General features: G+C 42.2%; 2 protein-coding genes across 2 annotated transcripts; one reads left to right on the forward strand and one right to left on the reverse strand.

The window, feature by feature from the left end:
* Positions 1–1,245: 1,245 nt before the first annotated feature.
* On the reverse strand, positions 1,246–3,498 carry COX7B (Cytochrome c oxidase subunit 7B). The gene is made up of 3 exons (XM_074098892.1): positions 3,311–3,498; positions 1,671–1,825; positions 1,246–1,372 (listed from the first exon to the last, which is right to left on the reverse strand). Exons 1-3 carry the CDS (start codon positions 3,354–3,356, stop codon positions 1,316–1,318), a joined length of 258 nt encoding a protein of 85 aa, XP_073954993.1. The 5' UTR covers positions 3,357–3,498; the 3' UTR covers positions 1,246–1,315.
* A 2,077-nt stretch (positions 3,499–5,575) lies between these two features.
* On the forward strand, positions 5,576–19,354 carry Cln7 (CLN7/MFS domain-containing 8). The gene is given in 9 exon segments (XM_074098839.1): positions 5,576–5,869; positions 5,963–6,271; positions 10,599–10,839; positions 13,263–13,583; positions 13,992–14,238; positions 14,716–14,786; positions 14,789–14,814; positions 14,817–15,005; positions 16,015–19,354. Coding segments are annotated over 9 exon segments (1,740 nt in total). The 5' UTR covers positions 5,576–5,764; the 3' UTR covers positions 16,246–19,354.
* The last annotated feature ends 326 nt before the right edge of the window (positions 19,355–19,680 follow it).

Here is a 19,680-nt window from a genome sequence, read left to right on the forward strand (position 1 = left end):
GAAAATAATAATTACCCATTTTGTTCGTATAACAAATCTCCATACTCCCTCCTCCATGGTAAATCCTGATCCTTCTTTTCTAATCCTGCCGTGAAGCAGCAGTGCTTGCACTGTTGTGTTTCGGCGTGGAGAGTAAGACAGCCGGTGAAATTACTGGCACTTGAAATATCCCATCTCTCTAGTTTGGTAACGCATCTGCAATATCCCTGGTGTTGCAGATGTTTATGGGCGGTGGTGGTCTCTTAGCATCAGGAGACCCACTTGCTCGTTTGCCATCCAGTCGAATAAAAAAAAAATGTATGACATAATTTTTATGGGTGGTCTCGTAGCCTGCGTTACAGCAATGGTGATACGGGTAATACAGAGCGCCCCAAGACTATGGGACAACAAGGGAAAGTACCTGAAACATCGTAGATAGGATATTTTGCTGAAAGAAGACTATGTTATTTCTATAAGTTAGTAATTCTGCATTTAAAAAAATTCTAAAAATTACTTGCTTCGTCTGGGAATCAAACTGACTTAAATGTGAAAAAAATCACCCAATCGAAAAAATGGACAAAAAATAATAATTCTTCGTACGTAACATACTATCTTAAAAGAGAGGAACAACGTGAAATATTTTTTTCACATTTAAGTCAGTTTGATTCCCAGACGAAGCAAGTAATTTTTAGAAAAATTTTAAATGCAGAATTACTAACTTTTAAAAATAAAATTATGTCTTCTTTCAGCAAAATATCATATCTACGATATTTCAGGTACTTTCCCTTGATTTCCCATAATCTTGGGACGCCCTGTATAACTGCGCCATCTTCATCATCATTGGCTTATCTTAGGCCACTGCTAGGCCACTGTTAGGCCACTGCTAGACCAGCCACCTTGCGAAAATCATCGCTTCACCTAGTCTGAGGGAGGGAGTCCCACGCCACGCTTGCCGATTCGCGGTCTCCACTCAAGAACTCGTTACCCGGTTCTTCAGCTGATACAGCGGCGGCCTTACCCATTGCGAAACTCCGGGCGGCAGGTCTTTGAGAGGCCTTTTGATTTTCGTGAAAAGTATGTGATCCGAAAATATATATAATAAAAAAAAGATTTTTTTTTTTAATTTGCTTGGGTTGTTGCGCGAGGCCCCGGGCCCCCCAAAGGCCGCCGCTGCTGATATGGCCGGCCCACTGCCACTTCAGTTTACTTATCCGGAGAAACTGAGCATATCTTCATTTGGATAACAATGAAATGAAACGTCATTGCTAGTTAACTAAATATTTATTGAATAATTGCTGGTTTGATTATATTAGGCTAAGTGGTGAAGCGCGGCGGCTTAGTCCAGGGACTTGGGCGGCGAGTAGTTCAGGTAGATCAGTCCAGAAGCCTTGGCCTGGGAACAAACAAACAGTGGTCACTTCCAATGTACAGTGCAGTGGAGCAGCATGAGAGGGCGGTCCAGTTAGGATTGTCTTCCAGGATAGACTTGTCAACAGTTGATAGCATCGCCTTGAAACTTAATACATTTGAAGAATTCAAAGAATCATTATCACATTCCCAATTTGTTTCTGTCAAAGGGTATAATGATGAGGGTGGATGTGATAGCATCTGCGTGTTAAACCCCGCAGCCTTTGCTCTGAGTGAGGAAGTTTATGGTGGGCAGCGGAGTGTGCATGTGTGTGTGTACTGACCAGCACGAGCGTGGCGGCGGAGAAGGCGACGCCGGCGACGAGCACAGCGTTGAAGCGGCGCTGGCGCGCGTCGTGCCGGGCCTGCCAGCTGCCGCGCGGCACCGGCAGCTCGTCCATCGTGGGCGCCTTGAACTCGCCCACGTGGTAGCGCCGCACTGACAAGTTACAACACTCCATGTCAAATACCATCAATGCTTAACAACTTCCCTGTCCAAGTTGATAAGTATGCATAATGACTAATGAAAACCTTTTGGAATAAGCTCATGAGTTAGTGATGCAACGGATGTCTCAGCAGAACCAGAAACGGAAACAGATGTAAAAACGGAAGTTTAAATACTACTTACAAAAAAAACCTTCCAATTATATTTCCGTTATAAAAGTTGCAGAAAGTAATGTTAAAAAGCATGACACATTGCGAAAACAGAAACAAAGGTCTGTTTTATCATTGGTCTTAAGTGCATCATTTTTACACTAAAGTTCAGACCTATTTTTTAATAGAAAAGTAAGGACTTAAACAAAAACTACTAATTATTTTTATTACATTCAATAGGATATTTTCTATGAATACAGTAAATAATAAGGGTGGTTGTGGGGTTTATCAAAAAAACATTGTGTGAGGACGATCCCTGTAATAAATTTTTCTCAAAAATGACCGTAAAAGTTGACATTAATCTTTACATATCAGAAGGTTAAGTGCATAGTTTATGGTCAGTGAATAATTAAAAAGTTTAAAAGATAATTTATTATTGTTGAGCTAGCGCGCCTGCAATCAGTCACAATTTTTTAAAAAGTTAAAAAGGCCATGGAAATGGCACAAGTCATATACAGCCAAGTGTAATGGCCGGTATCAGATATTTGGTTGGAATTTCACTTTTTTTATTGGGTCTGAAACAGCTTGTGGTGTTTTGGTGGAAAATACGCCTGCAGTTTATTATTAATGAAAAAAAGGCAGGAAAGGATAAGAGAAAAATGTTGGAATAAAATTAAATGTTATAATATATTTTGTCAAAAAGTTTATTATATTTCAGAATTATTCACCATTTTTGAGTAAACCTTTATATTAGTCTCGGCTGGAATAGCAATCCGTTTAATACTCATACTCAGCCAGCAATCACCTACTTCCAGGGCCACAACAATAATCTACTATTATCTAAATTGGTTCTGTGATTCAAGAGTGAAGAGGTAACACACAATATTACATTAGTATTTATACTATTAGGTAAGTATGTATGGATGATATCTTGCTTAGTAGCTGCTAGTGGTTAGCAACATTAGTATAAGGGTAGAGTCCTAAATAAAATACACTATTTCAATTAGAACTACCTATGTAACTTTATTCTTTAAAAGTATGGTTGGACTGTAGCTAAACCAATGTCTTCAGTCATTAAATTCAATCCCTTGCTTTTTATCCTGTTGTTATCAGGTGACAGAACCAGAAGTTAGGTTATGGCTTTGACTGCAGCTGTTATGTAACTTATTTAACGAAGAAAAGGGACTCAAATGGTGCTGTACTCTTTCATTAAAAACCATAAACTACGGTAGGTTAATTATATTTGTTTGAATAAGGCAAAAAACACATATTGGCGAATTATTAATAGGATTCGAAATTCGAACTTAAGTAAAAACAAATGAATACTGACCTGTTTGTTGGAAAAGCCTAGATGCGATTTGGCGTGAAACAAACATTTTGTTAATTATTCGTGCACTTGACGCTTTAAAATACTTTGAAAAGCGGATTCTACACCACTTTTCCAACCTTTCGTAGCAATAGCAACTTAACTTTTTTTTTTAATGGTGTGATAGATCGATCGAAGTTCGGATGGGCTGTAGAATGTTGGTATTTCAGCCAAACGTTATCTTGCCAGTATCAAAAAAAGAAATACTTAATGACTAAAGTACTTTTTATTATTATTATTAAACCTCTTTATTCAGTCAGATGCAAGTACAAAATACTTAAATCATAATACATAACAGCTTTTTTTCCCATTCAGTCTTCAGCATCTGTGTGCCTGCTGGGCTACTCCGAAACTCGAAACTCGAAGTTCGTGTCGTGCGGTCCCTCTGACACTTACACTGTTTGATACGAGAGCGAGAGGGACCGCACGACACGAACTTCGAGTTACGAGTTTCGTAGTAGCCTTGCTGTTGGCAAAGGCCTCCCCCAGTACTTCTTACAATATAATAAACTAGCGACCTGCCCCGGCTTCGCACGGGCAAAGTATAAAAAAAAACGAACAAGTGCGAGTCGGACTCTCGTACGAAGGGTTCCGTACGTATACAACATTAGACATTAGCATAAAACGGAAAAAAACACGTTTGCTGTATGGGAGGCCCCCTTAAATATTTATTTTGTTCTATTTTTAGTATTTGTTGTTATAGCGGCAATAGAAATACATCATCTGTGAAAGAGAAGAAGAAGAAGAGCCTAGTGACAGACAGACAGACGGACAGTGGAGTCTTAGTAATAGGGTCCCGTTTGGGTACAGAACTCTAAAAAGGTCTCTAATCAAGGGCACTTCACACACATTTTTTCCCAAAAACTACACCCGACACGCACGAAGCCGGGGCACGTCAACGTAGAGTACCTAAATGCATTTTTTGGCTAGATTGATATTTTCGTAATATCTTTTGAATGGAATGTCCGATTTGAATAATTCAAAAAGTAATCTACAGGTACCTATTGAAACCGTCTTGAATACAAATTTATTTTTCACTTCTCATGCTCGTAAAGTTCTTGTTTATGCTGGATCTAGGCGACATAAAATGACTTTTTATGCTCTAGTGCATAAAGTAAAATCTTCGTCTACGACCAAGGTAATCAGGTGTCAACAGCCACAAACAAAAAAGTTTCTAAGTATATATTTTTAATAATTTTTAATTTACATAAAATAAAAAATCAATCAAATAATAAAACTAAAAAATATAATTTTATGAAGAATTTAGCATTCTAATAGTGAAAGAATTTTTAAAATCAGTCCAGTAGTTTTTGAGTTAATTCGTAACAAACATCCAAAAATCCAAAGCTTTCCTCTTTATAATATTAGTATATAATATGCATATATATATATATATATATAATAATAATTTATTTCAAACAATCAGTTCATATTGCGTTAGTAGCAATAATCTTAATTACCTACGTTAGTGTCATTATAAACAAGACATATATAAACATTCTTTTTTTTAGATATATATAACTTAACTTAACTTATTTAAACATTCCTAAATAGGTGCAGTAAACTTCATTCAAGAACTTAAAATAATTTAATTTAATTTAAGATAGTCGAACGATGCGCCTGATAAACTTTAAAGCAATTTAAGTGATCTAAAAATATTGGTGAATGTTATGTCGTAGGAGCTTCGAGCAGTAGGAATTTAGCAGGACGACTTGGGAAAGATAGGTGGTAGGACTGGTAGGTTTCTAATATACAATGTACTCTATGGTGGTAGGTAAGTAGGTAAAGGGAAAAAAACGTGCACTACAGGATAATAAGATAATACAGCATGCGGCATAACTTTACTTATTTTAGTACAAAAGATAAAATCAAAAAGTAGGGCAGTAAAAATTAGAAATGCATTGCACGCAGGTTGGTGCGTGCTTGTTTCGTTTCAAACAATGTTCATTACATTGGAAAGTATTGCACCCATAAACGTAATATTTACGCTAGTAATATTATGTTTATGATTGCACCCATGCTGTTCCATTTCAAACTTGGTTAAGCGCAGTCGTACAGTCGTAGACTCGTAGTATGCAGTTTACTTCCACTAATTTAAATGCATTTTACCAATACCTACATACATATCAAAAACAATGCAATTAGCGTTAAAGGCAGCATGACTCTCTATTGTTTACTAATCTAGTCATTCCGTATTTGATGAATATTCGTCGCTATCAGTGAGGGGGCGGGGGAGGGAGCCCCGAGAGCGGGCGGCTGCGCGCGCGCAGTCTCGCGGGCGGCGCGCGGCGACCGCACGGCACCTCAGCGCGCCTTCCGAGCGAGCACGAGCACGGCGAACGCAATCCTTCTTTGTCTGTAAACCGGCGCCTTTGTCCCTCCGCGTCCCGACGCGAGCGCCGCCCCTCGCCAGCCCCCATGCCGGCGCGTGCGCCCCGGAGGGCTGCGCCGCTCGTGAACAGTACCAGCTGTGCGCGACCACAGCGCGGGACAGGGCGACCGTTCATTCACAGCTTCCTAAAAGTGAGAGTGTTTATATTCCGGACGTGCGAAACTAGTGCCTCGAATTAAGATTGACATTGAGACGAACTTTCGCTTTTGTTGCCGGGAGGTCAGCGCGGGAACAGAAGGCGCGATGGAGTGGCTGAAGAAGGGGCTGGCGCGGAACGGCAAGGCCCGGGAGGTGGAGGACGGGTCGGCGGCGGAGCGCGCCTGCCTGGAGCCCCGCGGCGACGCTCGCGCCCGCCTGGAGCCGCCAGCCGCCCCCGGCGACGCGGCCGCCGCCCCGGGCACGAGCCCGCGCTGGAGACCGCGCAGGAGCGGCGCGAGCGCTGGCGCAGCGTTTACATCATCTACTTCACCATGTTCCAGATGTCGCTGGGGTTCAGCATCGTGCTGACCGGCGTCTGGCCCTACCTCGATAAGGTGTGTGTGTGTGTCCCCCTACACCGCAACCAACCACGCATTAACTCGACTAGACCTAACACTAACCTAACACTAGACACACCATGCACTACTGACTGTCAACTCCTCAATTTAATTGTCGTTGACATACTTACAGACCTACTTAGTCAAACAAAATTAGTCGTACCTATATTATTAAAGCTCAATATTTCAACATAGCCTGCTGGTACAGGCCCAAGGCCCTTGGTGATAACTATAAATCTCGTCTTGTTTGAGGGTGAACGAGTGGTTGATTCAAGTGCGCTGCTGCTGCTGCCCACTTCAATATTCTCGTCAGTTCTACTGCGGTATAACGGACTATATCTTCCAAATTTAACAATATCAATTAATTATGTTTTGATACTTTGCGTTAAAGATAAATCACAATTGAACAAGATGTTCGTTGTGTTTGTTTACGTTTAATACTCGTATAATATAACCAGTGCCCGGCTGGCTGGTTCTGCGGCCGGCTGCAGCTGCATCGCGCGGCAGTGACTTTCCCGCACGGTCGTTCACCGCACTCGCCACTCGCGCCGCGCGCGCTCCCCCGCTGCACTTGATAACAACATAAACATGCGCAAACGCCAAAAGTCGCAAAACATTCCCACGTTGGCTGTCACAGACTATTCGCTTTGTTGCCCGTCCGTTTCGCGAAGATTCACTCAAATACCCTTGAAGGTCGATGGAAATAGCTTTGGGAGTACACGCTAGCTATTACTTATACGTTAAATTAACGGAGCGTCACGTCTCTATTATCTGCGAATGTTGTGTAAGAGTAAGTACCTAGAGGTACCTATCTAACGACGACAGATTAGGCGGATTCCAGCTATCGCGCGGGTTGGAATTGCCTAATTACAGTGACCATATCGGTGACTCGAGCGCAGTGCTGTCACGTTTGATGCTTTCGTACGCGATTCATGCTTGAGGATTGGACCCACTTTATGTCTCTATCTGTACCCTTAGTGTAAGTTTTCGGTTACAAAATACGTATCGATCGCGTTCGCGTTATAATCTCAATTTGCATGGAAACACGAACATCGCAAACGTTCCGCTAGAGGCGCTGTTCGTGTTTGCATACAAATTGACATTTTAACGCGAACGCGATCGAGACGTATTTTGTAACCGAAAACTTACACTAGGGGTCCTGGAAACAGGATGATGGCGATTAAACCATAATTTTACATAAATTTTATTCTGATCATTGTGCCAATGCAAACCCATACAATCAGTAGTTACTAAGTATAAGAGTCGATACTTACTTCGAAAATGTCTATAGTCCATTCAGGATAACATTGGACTCTTAAGTCACAGAAGAAGGGGTTCTAAACATTTTTTGTGAAGTCGTAACAATGATGATGATGATAAATAAAAGAAGTACGAAGATGAAGTCATAATTTTATTTACTTTGTAACTTACAAATATACATATCATAGATTAATACGCAATGTAGGTACCTATGCGTACAAAATAACATAAATATTGATGTAGGATAAAATACTACATTTCTTGGAAAAGTTTAGGTATATATTTTTTATACCTTAGGCTGTTATTTACTCTTAATCTCACTAAACTACTAATAATTCCAAGAAAGACCTATCCAACGATATCCCACAGTACAAGGTTGGATGAGAAAAAAAAACACCCCCACTTTACGTATATAGGAGGTACTCTAAAAATTTTTTTTTTAATTTTTTATTGTACCATTTTGTCAGCATAGTTTACGTATATATCCGTGCAAAATTACAGCTTTCTAGCATTGATAGTCCCTGAGCAAAGCCGCGGGCGGACAGACACAGACAGACATGGTTCCGTTTTTGCCATTTTGGCTACGGAAACCTAATTAAAAATGCCGTCAGATACATTCATCATTAGCATAGGTAAATGTAACGGGTAATAAAATTATGAGGTTTTGACAGGTGACTCAATAAACATGCAAGCTCAACGGATCGCGACCGTCTCGACAGTTGCGTGTGAGCTCCCTTCAATGCAGTATCCATGTCATCACTTAGAAAACACCTCTCTCGTGACTTGTAGGTTTACTCTCCTTATACCTAACTCCAAAATACCACGGAATAGCATTTAGATTAAATTAGATTTAGATGCTATTTCCCGTGGTATTTTGGAGTTAGTTTCAAGGAAACTAAATTTCAACTTTTATATTCACATGCTGGTGATGCCGGCGAGAGTGCTGAACATTCTACTCATTTTTATGTGTACCAACCGAACATCTCTGTAACTACTGTTCAAGTAAATAAATATTATTTCTATTTTTTTCTATAAGGAGAGAGTAAACCTACGAGTGTGACGCAAAGTGTTTTCGGTAGTATCAGTATCGTGAAAGATACCAATCATGTTAAGTATAATCTGACATAAAAAATATTTATGACACTTCGTTATAACGATGCATGCATGCGGGCGCGGCGGCGGCGATAACACCGTCGCGCTTGCCCAACCCGAGGCTGCGTGGAGATTATGGGCTCATGTGCAGCCATGAGCCACCGGATCGTGATGAAGCGAAGCAATAGTCACCATGATCGGCAGCGGCACATCAACAAGCCAGCGAATGCGGCTCTCCCATTGTGAAGATCACGAGGAGGATGGAGGATACAGCTCATTATATAATTAGCCTTGACTCATTGCCGGTCAATGTCATGTCGTTTTTGTTTGACTTTCAGCTAAATCTTAATTAGCATGAGGTGACAAGGGTCGCGTAGGATGTGGACGGGGAGGGAGGGAGAGTACATCTTATTGTTTTTATGCAAATTAGTCCATGTAGTCTAAGCTCTATCATGACTGTGGTCTGTGTTAACTCGGATAATTACGATCAATCATTTTATTTTATTTTATTTAAAAACAAGCAGTCTTACACAATAATTTTGAATTTTAGCTAAAGCTAGGAATTAGTTAGACCTATAGTTCCCTGAAAAAATCTAATATTAAGTACGGTACAGTTAACTTTGTTAGAAAATATGAAACATGTAATAAATGACGATGATATTGAATGATGAATACTCGTACAATGGAAACAAAACATTCAATAAATGCCTCTTGTAAATATATAGAACTAGTTTTTACTCGCGGCTTGGCACACATAAATCATTAGATCCAGCAGCTGAATTGAAATTTTGGGAGTTTTAAAAAATCTCGTGGGAATTCACGAATATTAAATATAATCATGTTAAATTTAATGACTCTAAGCCCAGTGGTTGTTATTTCGAGATTTTATCCCTATCCCGTGGGAATATCGGAATAAAAAGTAGCCTATGTTTTATTCCAGATGTCCAGCTATCTACATACCAAATTTCATCCAAATCAGTCCAGCCGTTTCAGCGTGAAAGAGTACAAACATACTCACTAACTTACTCACTCACTCACAAACTTTCGCATTTATAATATTAGTAGGATTGAGGAAAATAGGTGTGTAGAGCCACAACCTTAACCTCGCGCTTGGTGTACAATGCTGTTCAGGCTCTAGCACAAGGAGACAAATAAACAATAGGCGGTGTTGGTACCTCTCCGACATGACGCACTCTACACCAATACCAGTCGCTGTGCGTCACCGCCTGTTGGACTCTATCGCGCCGTTATACTCGTAGTCGTAGGTAGAGTCATTCACGGTGACGCGTGCCGTGGTTCTTATTACAATGTCATTAATGGCTAATTTTGACAAAATCACGCGTCTTCGTGGATGGCACTAGGTATACTAATTGCAACAAACTAATCGTAATCGAAAAGTAAAAAATAATTATGTACTACCTAGCTGTTGCCCGCGACTTCATCTGCGAAAAATTCGTTTATCTCTATCCCGCGGGGACTATGCTGACTTCCCGCAAAATTAGCCTAAGTTAATTTAGTATAAGTATCTAGTAATATTTTTTTTATCTAAGCGTCGTCGGTGTCGGGGGACCGCTAAGGTTAACAGGAAACTAAAGTACATATGTTGTATTTTTAAAGTATTAACCTAAATATATATTAACCTCGTATCAGAGAATCCTTATTTAAACCGATTCCAAGTGTACCTACCTACCTTTTCTATACTGCTTCTAAAAAATGTACTTAGGTACTAGAGTACAGTCGAGGAACTGAATAGTGCACCAAGGGTAAAGTAGAAATAGGACAATTTGGCGGCAAAACATATACATCAATGAAACTTTTGTTTATAACTTTATCTTGGCACTAGAAATGAGGATTTGCCGAGTCCTATCAAAGTTTAGGTGTCTTACATGCAAATTTTACAAACTAGGCGAGTGAGGTGTCATTTTCATATGAATATTGGCCGTGTCGGTTATGAGTGGTTGATGTGTTTCAGCTGGAGCCGGGCGCGTCGAAGGAGGTGTTGGGTCTGGCGGTGGGCGCGGCGCCGCTGGGGCAGCTGCTGTGCTCGCCGCTGCTGGGGCTGTGGGCCAACCGGCGCGGGCCGCGCGCGCCGCTGCTGGGCTCGCTGGCGCTGGCCGCGCTCGGCTCGGCGGCGTACGCGTCGCTGCACGCCGCGCGCCCGTACGCCGCCCGCGCCATGCTCCTCACGCGCTTCCTCGTCGGCGTCAGCTCCGGTAACCACCACCACCCCGACAGTGACTGCCTAATATAACGTTTTAAACTTTCGTGATTTTCACTCATAGTCAAAATACCACGCACAGGACTAATCACGCTAACACACACGAGTAATATTTACCTCGACATTTCGGCAACATTACAGTGGCCGTGGTCACGAGTAGACTTAAGTGTGGGGTGCTAAGTCTGCCTAGCAGCAGCGCGAGTCCTTTAAACTACCCGCTCTTGTTCACAAATAGTACCGGCACTCGTATCACGGACTACCAGCACTTGGTCATTTTTATTTCTAACTTAGAACTTCAGAAAAATTACTTTCTAATTTTTATATTTAACTTTACGGTAGTCTAAAGGGACGTATTTTGGACTGATGAAGAACTGGGCTCGATTCCCGGTGCCAGGATTATTTTCCAGTATTTTTCTCTATGTGTTGTAAATGATTACTGCTATGTATGACAGTTTTACGTATTCTTATCAATATTCCTCAACGAACCTTGTTACTTTGGCGGATACATTAGGCCCTTCGTTCGTACTCGTACTTACACGAGGTAGCGGCCTAAATGTCTTTGCAAGCGTCGCTGACACGTGTGCCTGTCTGTACGAACCTCTATGACTTTGTTGATATGGAATAGTACACGCGCCGAGACGTTTTTATCTTTAAGAAAATTTCCGCATTGAACGCGACTTCGTTCTGTTAATCCCTTGCCCCGAGCGTGAACAACATTAGCTTATTTATTGAATGCGTTTGAAATTGAAATCATAATGTTACGTAACATTGGAATAGTCATCGCCGACATACTTGTAGAGCAGCCGCGGGTCACGTGACGGCCGCAGAGCGTCTCCGGAAACGCGTTTACAATTAGAAAGTCAAATGTGTTTTCGTTGATGAATTACTGTAGGAGACCGAGGAGAGTTGTGACAGAGGTAGAGTAGTGACAACGTCGATTTTTTGGAGTTTATTTACTGCTAGCGAGCTCGCAATAGCGCGCATTTTCTAGTTCAAGTCTCGAACTATCAAAACGCGTGCTATGGCGAGCTCGCTAATAGTTAATCTATATATATAAAACAAAGTCGTGTTAGTTACACCATTTATAACTCAAGAACGGCTAGACCAATTTTTATGATTTTTGTATTTTTGGATTTGTCTTCGTCAGGAATAGGATAACAAGTATTAAAAACATTGAAAAATTAACGAAAAAATAAAAGAAAAATCATTTTCCCGTACAAAATGTCCATGGGTTTCGTAACTGTCAAACGTTTAATGTTCAACGTCAATACGGTAAACTCTCTCCTCAAATTAAAGAACGTATTCAATTAAATTGTACCCGCTAGATGGCGCTGTTGTTGGTATGTTATCATAATTTTAATGCAGAGTTTTTTCGGGTAGGACAACGTCTGCCGGGTCAGCTAGTAAGTTTCTAAAAATCGACGTTGTTCACTACTCTCCTCTGTCACAACTCTCCTCGGTCTCCCCTAGTTTCTACAAATATATAAAGCGGTCAATGTGTCCCGACCCGACCTGAGCGCTGAGCGAGTTGCCGGGCGCGCCTCCGTCCGGGCCTGATGAGGGACGCAGCTTACTGTCACGTATTATTCCAGGATGGGTAAACATGTTGTCAAGCTTTCGATAACAGAATGTTGCGAGTTATTAAAATGCTACTTCGAGTAGACTTTGCCCAAGGCTAAAGCTTAGTATTAGTATGTAGGAAGTATCTACCTACCTAACAATTATACACTGATGAAGAGAGGCGGTACATAAAAATATGATTGCAGATGTATTAATTTAAGTCGTGATACCCCTAATTCAACATAGCAACTTTATAAAACATTCTATCTCAAAATGTGACCATTCTCGAAAAAAAAAACAAATTTTGAACTATAGGTAAATACCTAGAGTTTTTAGTCTCACAACCAAACCACAAAGATTCGCCGCGTAATTTTCAAGAAGAACAGAAGTATTCAATAAAAGGAACACGGAAAACTTCTTCCTTGTACTGCATCTTTTTAGGAATTGCAAATTTCGGGAAAGTTTGTTTTATGATCCTACTTAAGCCAAGCTTAAGCCTTAAAACCCACCGCCCACCGCGAGCGGAACGGCCTTACAGACCCCGTTTAACTCACAGCGATCAACTAAATATAGGTTCTGTGGCAGTAATTCCATGCAGCTAATCGTTGTACAGCCGCTAGCACGCAATATCTCCATTATCTCTACATCTAATATTGGATACGACTCTATTTCTAGAGCCGATAGGAATTAGGATGGCAGATAATAATGCAGGTGACTTAAATTGACGTTTAACTGAGTCTGCAGTGGAATTCCATCTTCAGGGCAAATCTTCGAGAATATTGTTAAATTTCGACTCTACTTAATATAGGCAGAGACAATGTAGTGTGTGTGTTGTGTCATGTGCATAATATGTGTCAGCGAGCGTGGCGGTGGCGCGCGCGTACCTGTCGGCGGCGACGCTGGAGGGGGAGCGCACGCGCGCGGTGGCGGCGGTCTCGCTGGCGCAGGTGCTGGGCTTCGTGGTCGGGCCGGCGCTGCAGGCGGCCGCGGCGCCGCTGGGCGCGGGCGCGCCGTACGGCCCGCCGCCCGAGCTGCGCCCTCGCCTGGACATGTTCACGGCGCCGGGCTGGCTCAACGCCGCGCTGGCCGCCCTCAACCTGGCGCTGCTGCTGCCCTGCTGCTTCAAGGAGCGCAACATCGCCGCCAAGGAGGCCATGCGTGCGCACCACAAGGGATCCGGTAACACTCATTTACTTATTGTTTAAAGTCTTTACTTAGGTACTGAGTTCTTCAAATCTCCAACGCGTTATACTCGATTATCTTTCAGCATGGCTCCATTTATTGCAAACGTGTATGCACATGTTAGTTCGCATGCACAGTAGTGCAAGAGAGACTACTGAGGGCTTAGACTCCACACGTCATGTGAGACAATATCATAATTTTTATAATTTGACTGTTTTACGATGACTTTGAAACGTTTCAAATCGTCCCGCCATCTCTTTTTCTGTTTGCTCCTTTTCCATAATCCGTGCAGTAATTGGTTAGTTTAAGTTTATGACAAAAAACTCTCAGTGGAAAGTTTGCTTGTTAAGAAAATAGAATCGTGCGAAGTGTTGTTATTGGATCCGTTGGGGTGGTGCGTTGCAGAGGCGGAGGCGCTGGCGCTGCTCCGGCCGGACCGCGTGAGCTCGTGGACGCTGGTGGGCGCGTTCTTCGTGCTGAACTTCAGCTTCGTGCTGCTGGAGACGCTGTGCACGCCGCTGACCATGGACCAGTTCGCGTGGGACAAGGCCCCCGCGCTGCGGTACATGGGCGCGCTCATGAGCGCCGGCGCCGTCGTGGCCTGCCTCACCTTCGCGCTCATCACGCCGCTCACCCGCCTCTTCCAGGAACGGTCTGTTGCCACGGCCACGTGCTTGCCTTATGCCTTACCCCTGCCCTTCACGATTTGCCACGATGGAGATTATTTACTTACACGGTTCGCAAGTCGGCTTCATAGAACCGTAGCCTCTCAGAACTCAGAACAGAAAACAATACTTACCTACTGAGTTCAATTGTTTGAAGCTAACCATTTCAGCGTCATTAAAACTTACTAGGATTTGTTTATTTAAAATCAGGAAATTACCGAATTTTCAAGCTGTCCAAATGTAAGCTCTCCTTCCATTCCCACCACTAAATTATTTTCTTGGAAATTAGTTATACTTCAGATAACTTTTATTTCAGTAGTAGAGCCGATATTGACTTGGGAATCTTCTCACGCTTTTATGTCTCGTTCGTATTGGCTGTATAATGTATGTATATCGCGTTGCTCTTCAGGCGTTCATTCATTTGTAGAGTGTTCATGTTGTAAGTGGCGTGTTTGTGGTTCCAGCGCGGTGCTGCTGTGGGGCGGGTTCCTGCTGGTGGGGCTGGCCTCGCTGCTGTGCATCCCGTGGGGGCCGGGCGGCCGCCGCTGGCGCCGGCGGGGGCGGGGCGGGGACGGGCGCGGGCGGCGAGGCGCGCGGCGGCTGCCCGGCCGACCGGCAGCCCTGGTGCCTCACGTCTCGCGGGCTCACCATGCCGCAGTTCTTCCTGGGCTACGCGGCCATGTCGGTCGGCTACCCGCTCGGGGTCACGCTCATACAGACCATATTCTCCAAAGTACTCGGCCCGAGACCGCAGGTATGAAACCATTCTATCGAATCTTGTTAACCTGACACCTTTAAAATTGGTAGAGCGAATTCAATCAGTGTAGCGACTCTACCGGGTGTGGCCTGTAATACGAGCAAAAACTTAAAACATAGATCGTCCTCGTCAAACTGAACAACATTATTTCAGCGACTTTTAAAAATAATGGAGTCTTTTGAATTTACTTTTTTTCATACAAATTAAATAATGTACGCTACCTAGAACCCAACTGACGTCGCCTGTCACGCTAAAAACATCAAGCATTTTGCTTTACATTGCTTCTTCGAATAAACTTAAAAGAACTTAAGACTTAAAAGTCGCGGAATTAATGAGTCTGTCCCTGCTGTGTGTTATCTAATCAGTGCATTGTAAAGCAGAACCACAAAACACAGATAGTTCAGAAGTAAATTTCCTGTATGTACTTCACTTTTCAGCTACGCTCGGCGGTCGCTCTAAGGTTGTCAACTATGGCTTACTTATGCACCAAAAAACTATCGTGGTAGTGGCACTCGTATTTATTGTTGAGAATGAAACGGGAAGAATGGAAATGTAAATTAATAACTAAAATATTTTAATTTTAATGACATTTTTATATAACAAATTTGTCATAGAAAATATATTGCGACGATTTCGTTATTGGCGCAATGCACGATTATTTAATTTAAACATCCGTCCACTGAACAGTTATAATAACTATACACACAAAAGTTCACATACGCGTGTCTCAAGCGGATGGCACTCCCGCTCTCACTGGTCCCAACCAGTCCGGGATATCGTGTCCGTGAGCAGGTCTATGTGTGCGTTGCTCGAGCGCACTTGTATGGAGATTGAATTCTGAACTATCTGTGTTTTGTGGCAGAACTCTGAACGAGTCCAGACCGCTCTATATCTGCGCAGGCTCTACGTTATGTAGAGCATTTCTATATCGGGCAACGGCAGCCCGTGACAAGCTCGCGCTTGAGGTATTGAGTCACGTGTGGTGTGTGTGTGTGCGTGTGTGCAGGGCGTATGGATGGGCGTGCTGACGGGCGCGGGGTGCGTGGCGCGCGCGCTGGGCCCCGCGTGCGTGGCGCTGCTGTACGCGCGGCGCGGGCCCGACGCGGCCTTCGGCGTCACGGCCGCGCTCACCTTCGGCACGCTGCTGGTGCTGCGCGCGCTGTACCCGCGCCTGCAGCCCCCCGCGCTCCCCGCCGCCCCGCCGCCCCCTCAGCCCCCCTTGAGCTGCAGCCCCTGAGCGACAAGCCGCCTGCGGACCCCATCGAGCTCCGCGGCAAACCCGACACGTGACACCTGCAGTTGGGAGGACCGAACGGGATATGCACTTTGGTCTTTTCCAGAGTGGTGTTGTTGACGTGGGAAGGTCGATAAAGCGGCAATTACATTGCGTCGTACCGTCGTTCACCTGATGCGGTCGCCGAATTTGTTTCGAACTACTTCGGCAAACGAACTTCGTCTTTACGTTAGTCTGTCCGACTACTGCGGCGGCCACTGGCGGCCATATTAAGGCGGTGGCAGTTTTCGCTCGCCGAATGCGGCCGACTACCCTGCTGTTTACACTTTTGCGGTCGACGCATGCAGCATGCGGCGAACGACTCAGTGTAATTGCAGCTTAACTTGCGGTGTAACATTTACGACGTCAAATGACAGACAATCAATAATTGAATCTGCGTTCTTTCGAATTTTTATTGGGACACAAGCGCCGTTTACTGCCACGTTAGAAGATAGATTAGCAGCGCGTGTCAGCGGAGCGGAGTCAAGGACAGATTGTCTTAGTACCTACTGTTATATAATTTAACCTAGGTATAATTTATTCATAACGAAGGTGGATCCAGTCCTCTGACTCTTGGCAAACAATGCGGCTGTTCAGTAGCACAGTCCTTCAGTACGGGGAGAGGACTGGAGGCCACTCGGCTGGATCATTCTTTAAGGACGGTCTCAGCAGTCATCAAGTAAGCAATAGATGAACGAGTTGGTTTGAATCGATAATACGAGTTCATCTATTGCACCGAGACTAAACATTGTGCTTTTCACGATTACTGCGAGGAAATAAAAAATATTTATCACAAAGCAAACAATAAGAATGTGTGTGTGTGACATTCTTTACCGGCCCGGATAATACCGACATGGAAATGCCGACCGATTTTTCTTGTACACGCCCATAGAAACTCTGTAAATTTGACACGAGTTTGTATGGGCGTTTACACGAATAATCGCGTCGGTATTTCCATGTCGGTATTATCCGTGCCGGTAAATAGTGTCACCCCTCTCGCCGATTTCATTTTTCTTTTGTGACTTTTTTTTAAACGAGTCCGTTCTTGGTGGCCAGTACGCCATACCATATTTAAAAAATCAAAACGTTTGATTGGTCCATTGTCGTTTCAGCACGCCAGGAATGAAATTCAGAAATCTATATATATAAAAATCAATTGCTGTTCGTCAGTCTCGCTAAAACTCGAGAACGGCTGGACCGATTTGGCTAATTTTTGTTTTTAATTATTTGTGGAAGTCCAGGGAACCTTCTTAAAAGGTGAGTAAATATGAAAAAAAAATCGGTACGAAGTTTGCCGGGTCAGCTAGTTATATTATAAAAAGTCGTATCGTATTATGAAATACATATATTGATACGACCTGTTTTCGTAATTTGTTACATTGTTGTCGTGTTTTGCGAGCCATAAATGAGTCGATGTTAAATGTCCATATATAGGCATTTTGGGTACTGGATTTAGGTTATCTATGGCCACATTTTCGAGCAGTGTCCTAAAAAAGTAATTATATGCGAATAGTGATGAAGTCATGCAGAACAGTTCCAAGCCGCGCTGGGAAATCCTTTTGATTTGACTGCTATATAGGAACACGATATAACTCACTCCTTATACATACCTACTCTTTTACACCTTTTTTACATTGGTACTCAACGTCCGATAGGGATTTCCTTTTGCTGTTTAGCTTCGTCATTTATTGTAAATCACACAACAGCGACTTGAGATTCTCTCGGTGTGACTCACAGGAGCCAAAATAATCAGCAGGTACACATGATTCCAACTCCTTGTCGTTGTAATGCCGTAGTTAGTGAAGAATAGCTGCTAGCAGATGCAGCTCGCTCAACTTTACAGATACTCTTATAATCAGCTCAAGCCTCAAGTGTTTACTCGCTCAATATGGGGAGATACGTGAAACTAGTTCGTAAGTGATATTACTATTGTAGTTACTTGCCAGCAACGACATGTGATACTGATACAGTAGAATAGGTGTATCTAGCGATAGCCTTAAGTTATATTATGCGATAAGAACTATAAATAATCATTGCAGGTTTAGTCGCCGTAGCCATAGAACTGATAATAAAAGGAATAGAAAGATCACAAGCGAGTTTTTACCCGACTGCAAAGAAGGAGGGTTATTTAACACTTAAATAGCTTTTAGGCATGTGACTGTGTCTAAAATTCAAGTAATGTATTTGTTTATCCGTATGTTTAAAAGTCATATACATAGTGGCTCATTTAGATCGGTCTGAAACTATAAGACATACGAAAAACTGTTCTTAGGAATCATGTCATCGATTTTAATAACAAGAAAAACTGCAATCATACATTAAAAAAAACTGTACTCAGCTCGGGAATCGAACCCGGACGTTTTGAATAACAATACATTATTAAAGAATAGAAATAAAATGCATTTCATTCATTATAGATACCGTGTTTCATAGTAACATTAATTGCTTATGACGTACACTACCGATATCCAAATAGAAATAATGTAGGTACCTACGTTTTATTTTTCAAAACGACCGGGTTCGATTCCCGAACTGAGTACAGGTGTTTTTTTTAAATGTACGAATGCAGTTTTTTCTTATTACTAAAATCGATGACATGGTTCCTAAGAACAGATCTTCGTATGTCTTATAGTTTTAGACTTTCTCATACTGACCGATCTAAATGAGCCATCCTGTAGGTATATTTGTCCATCTATAACAGTACTTACATCGTAATTTCATAAAATCTTTGAAAACAGAAAACAGCGTACTACCAGTACCCCTCTCATTAACATCGGTTCTGGAAAGAATTACAATTTACAACCGATAATTATATAACCTGTTATTATTAGTTCTTCTGGTCGCAAGGGACGAATAATTATAATAATTACACTATTATTTTGGATCTTTAGGTGGATGGAAAGTACGAGTATGCAATTAAATGTGATAAAATAAATGGGTTAATAATAAAGTAAGGTTTGAGGTTCGAGGCTGAACAACGAATAATTTATATTTTTGTTTGATTTTTCATGAGAAAATAAGATGTGTATTTTTTACAAAACAAAATGAATATTTACAATAAAGGTTTTACTATAAATAACTCGTTTTTTTTAGAAAAAATTGTGTTTATTTCAGTAAAATATACAAATAAATAACAAATTAAATACTTGTTTTAATAATCACAGCTCTCCGCGGAGTACCTACTTAAACCACGACCAGAAATATTAAGATTTCTGACTTCTCCTACGAAGAGGAGCGGCGGGTCCTTATACTTAGCATAACCGCAACTTGTGCCATTATTTTTCTGGTCTAATTATAGGTGTAAAATAACATTATGGGTAAATAGGTAAGTACTTATGGCACAGCAGGATTTATTAGATTTTTAAATGCAGAATAAATATTTTTTATTATTAAATATCA

The sequence above is a fragment of the Choristoneura fumiferana genome, chromosome 16 (assembly GCF_025370935.1).
Source record: "Choristoneura fumiferana chromosome 16, NRCan_CFum_1, whole genome shotgun sequence".
Taxonomy (NCBI): domain Eukaryota; kingdom Metazoa; phylum Arthropoda; class Insecta; order Lepidoptera; family Tortricidae; genus Choristoneura; species Choristoneura fumiferana.

Coding starts and splice junctions, on each gene's coding strand:
- COX7B (XM_074098892.1), bottom strand. CDS start 3,356: ATGTTTGTTTCACGCCAAATCGCATCTAGGCTTTTCCAACAAACAG. Junction 1,826..3,310: donor TAGGCTTTTCCAACAAACAG/GTCAGTATTCAT, acceptor GTAACTTGTCAG/TGCGGCGCTACCACGTGGGC. Junction 1,373..1,670: donor CCGCCGCCACGCTCGTGCTG/GTCAGTACACAC, acceptor GTTTGTTCCCAG/GCCAAGGCTTCTGGACTGAT.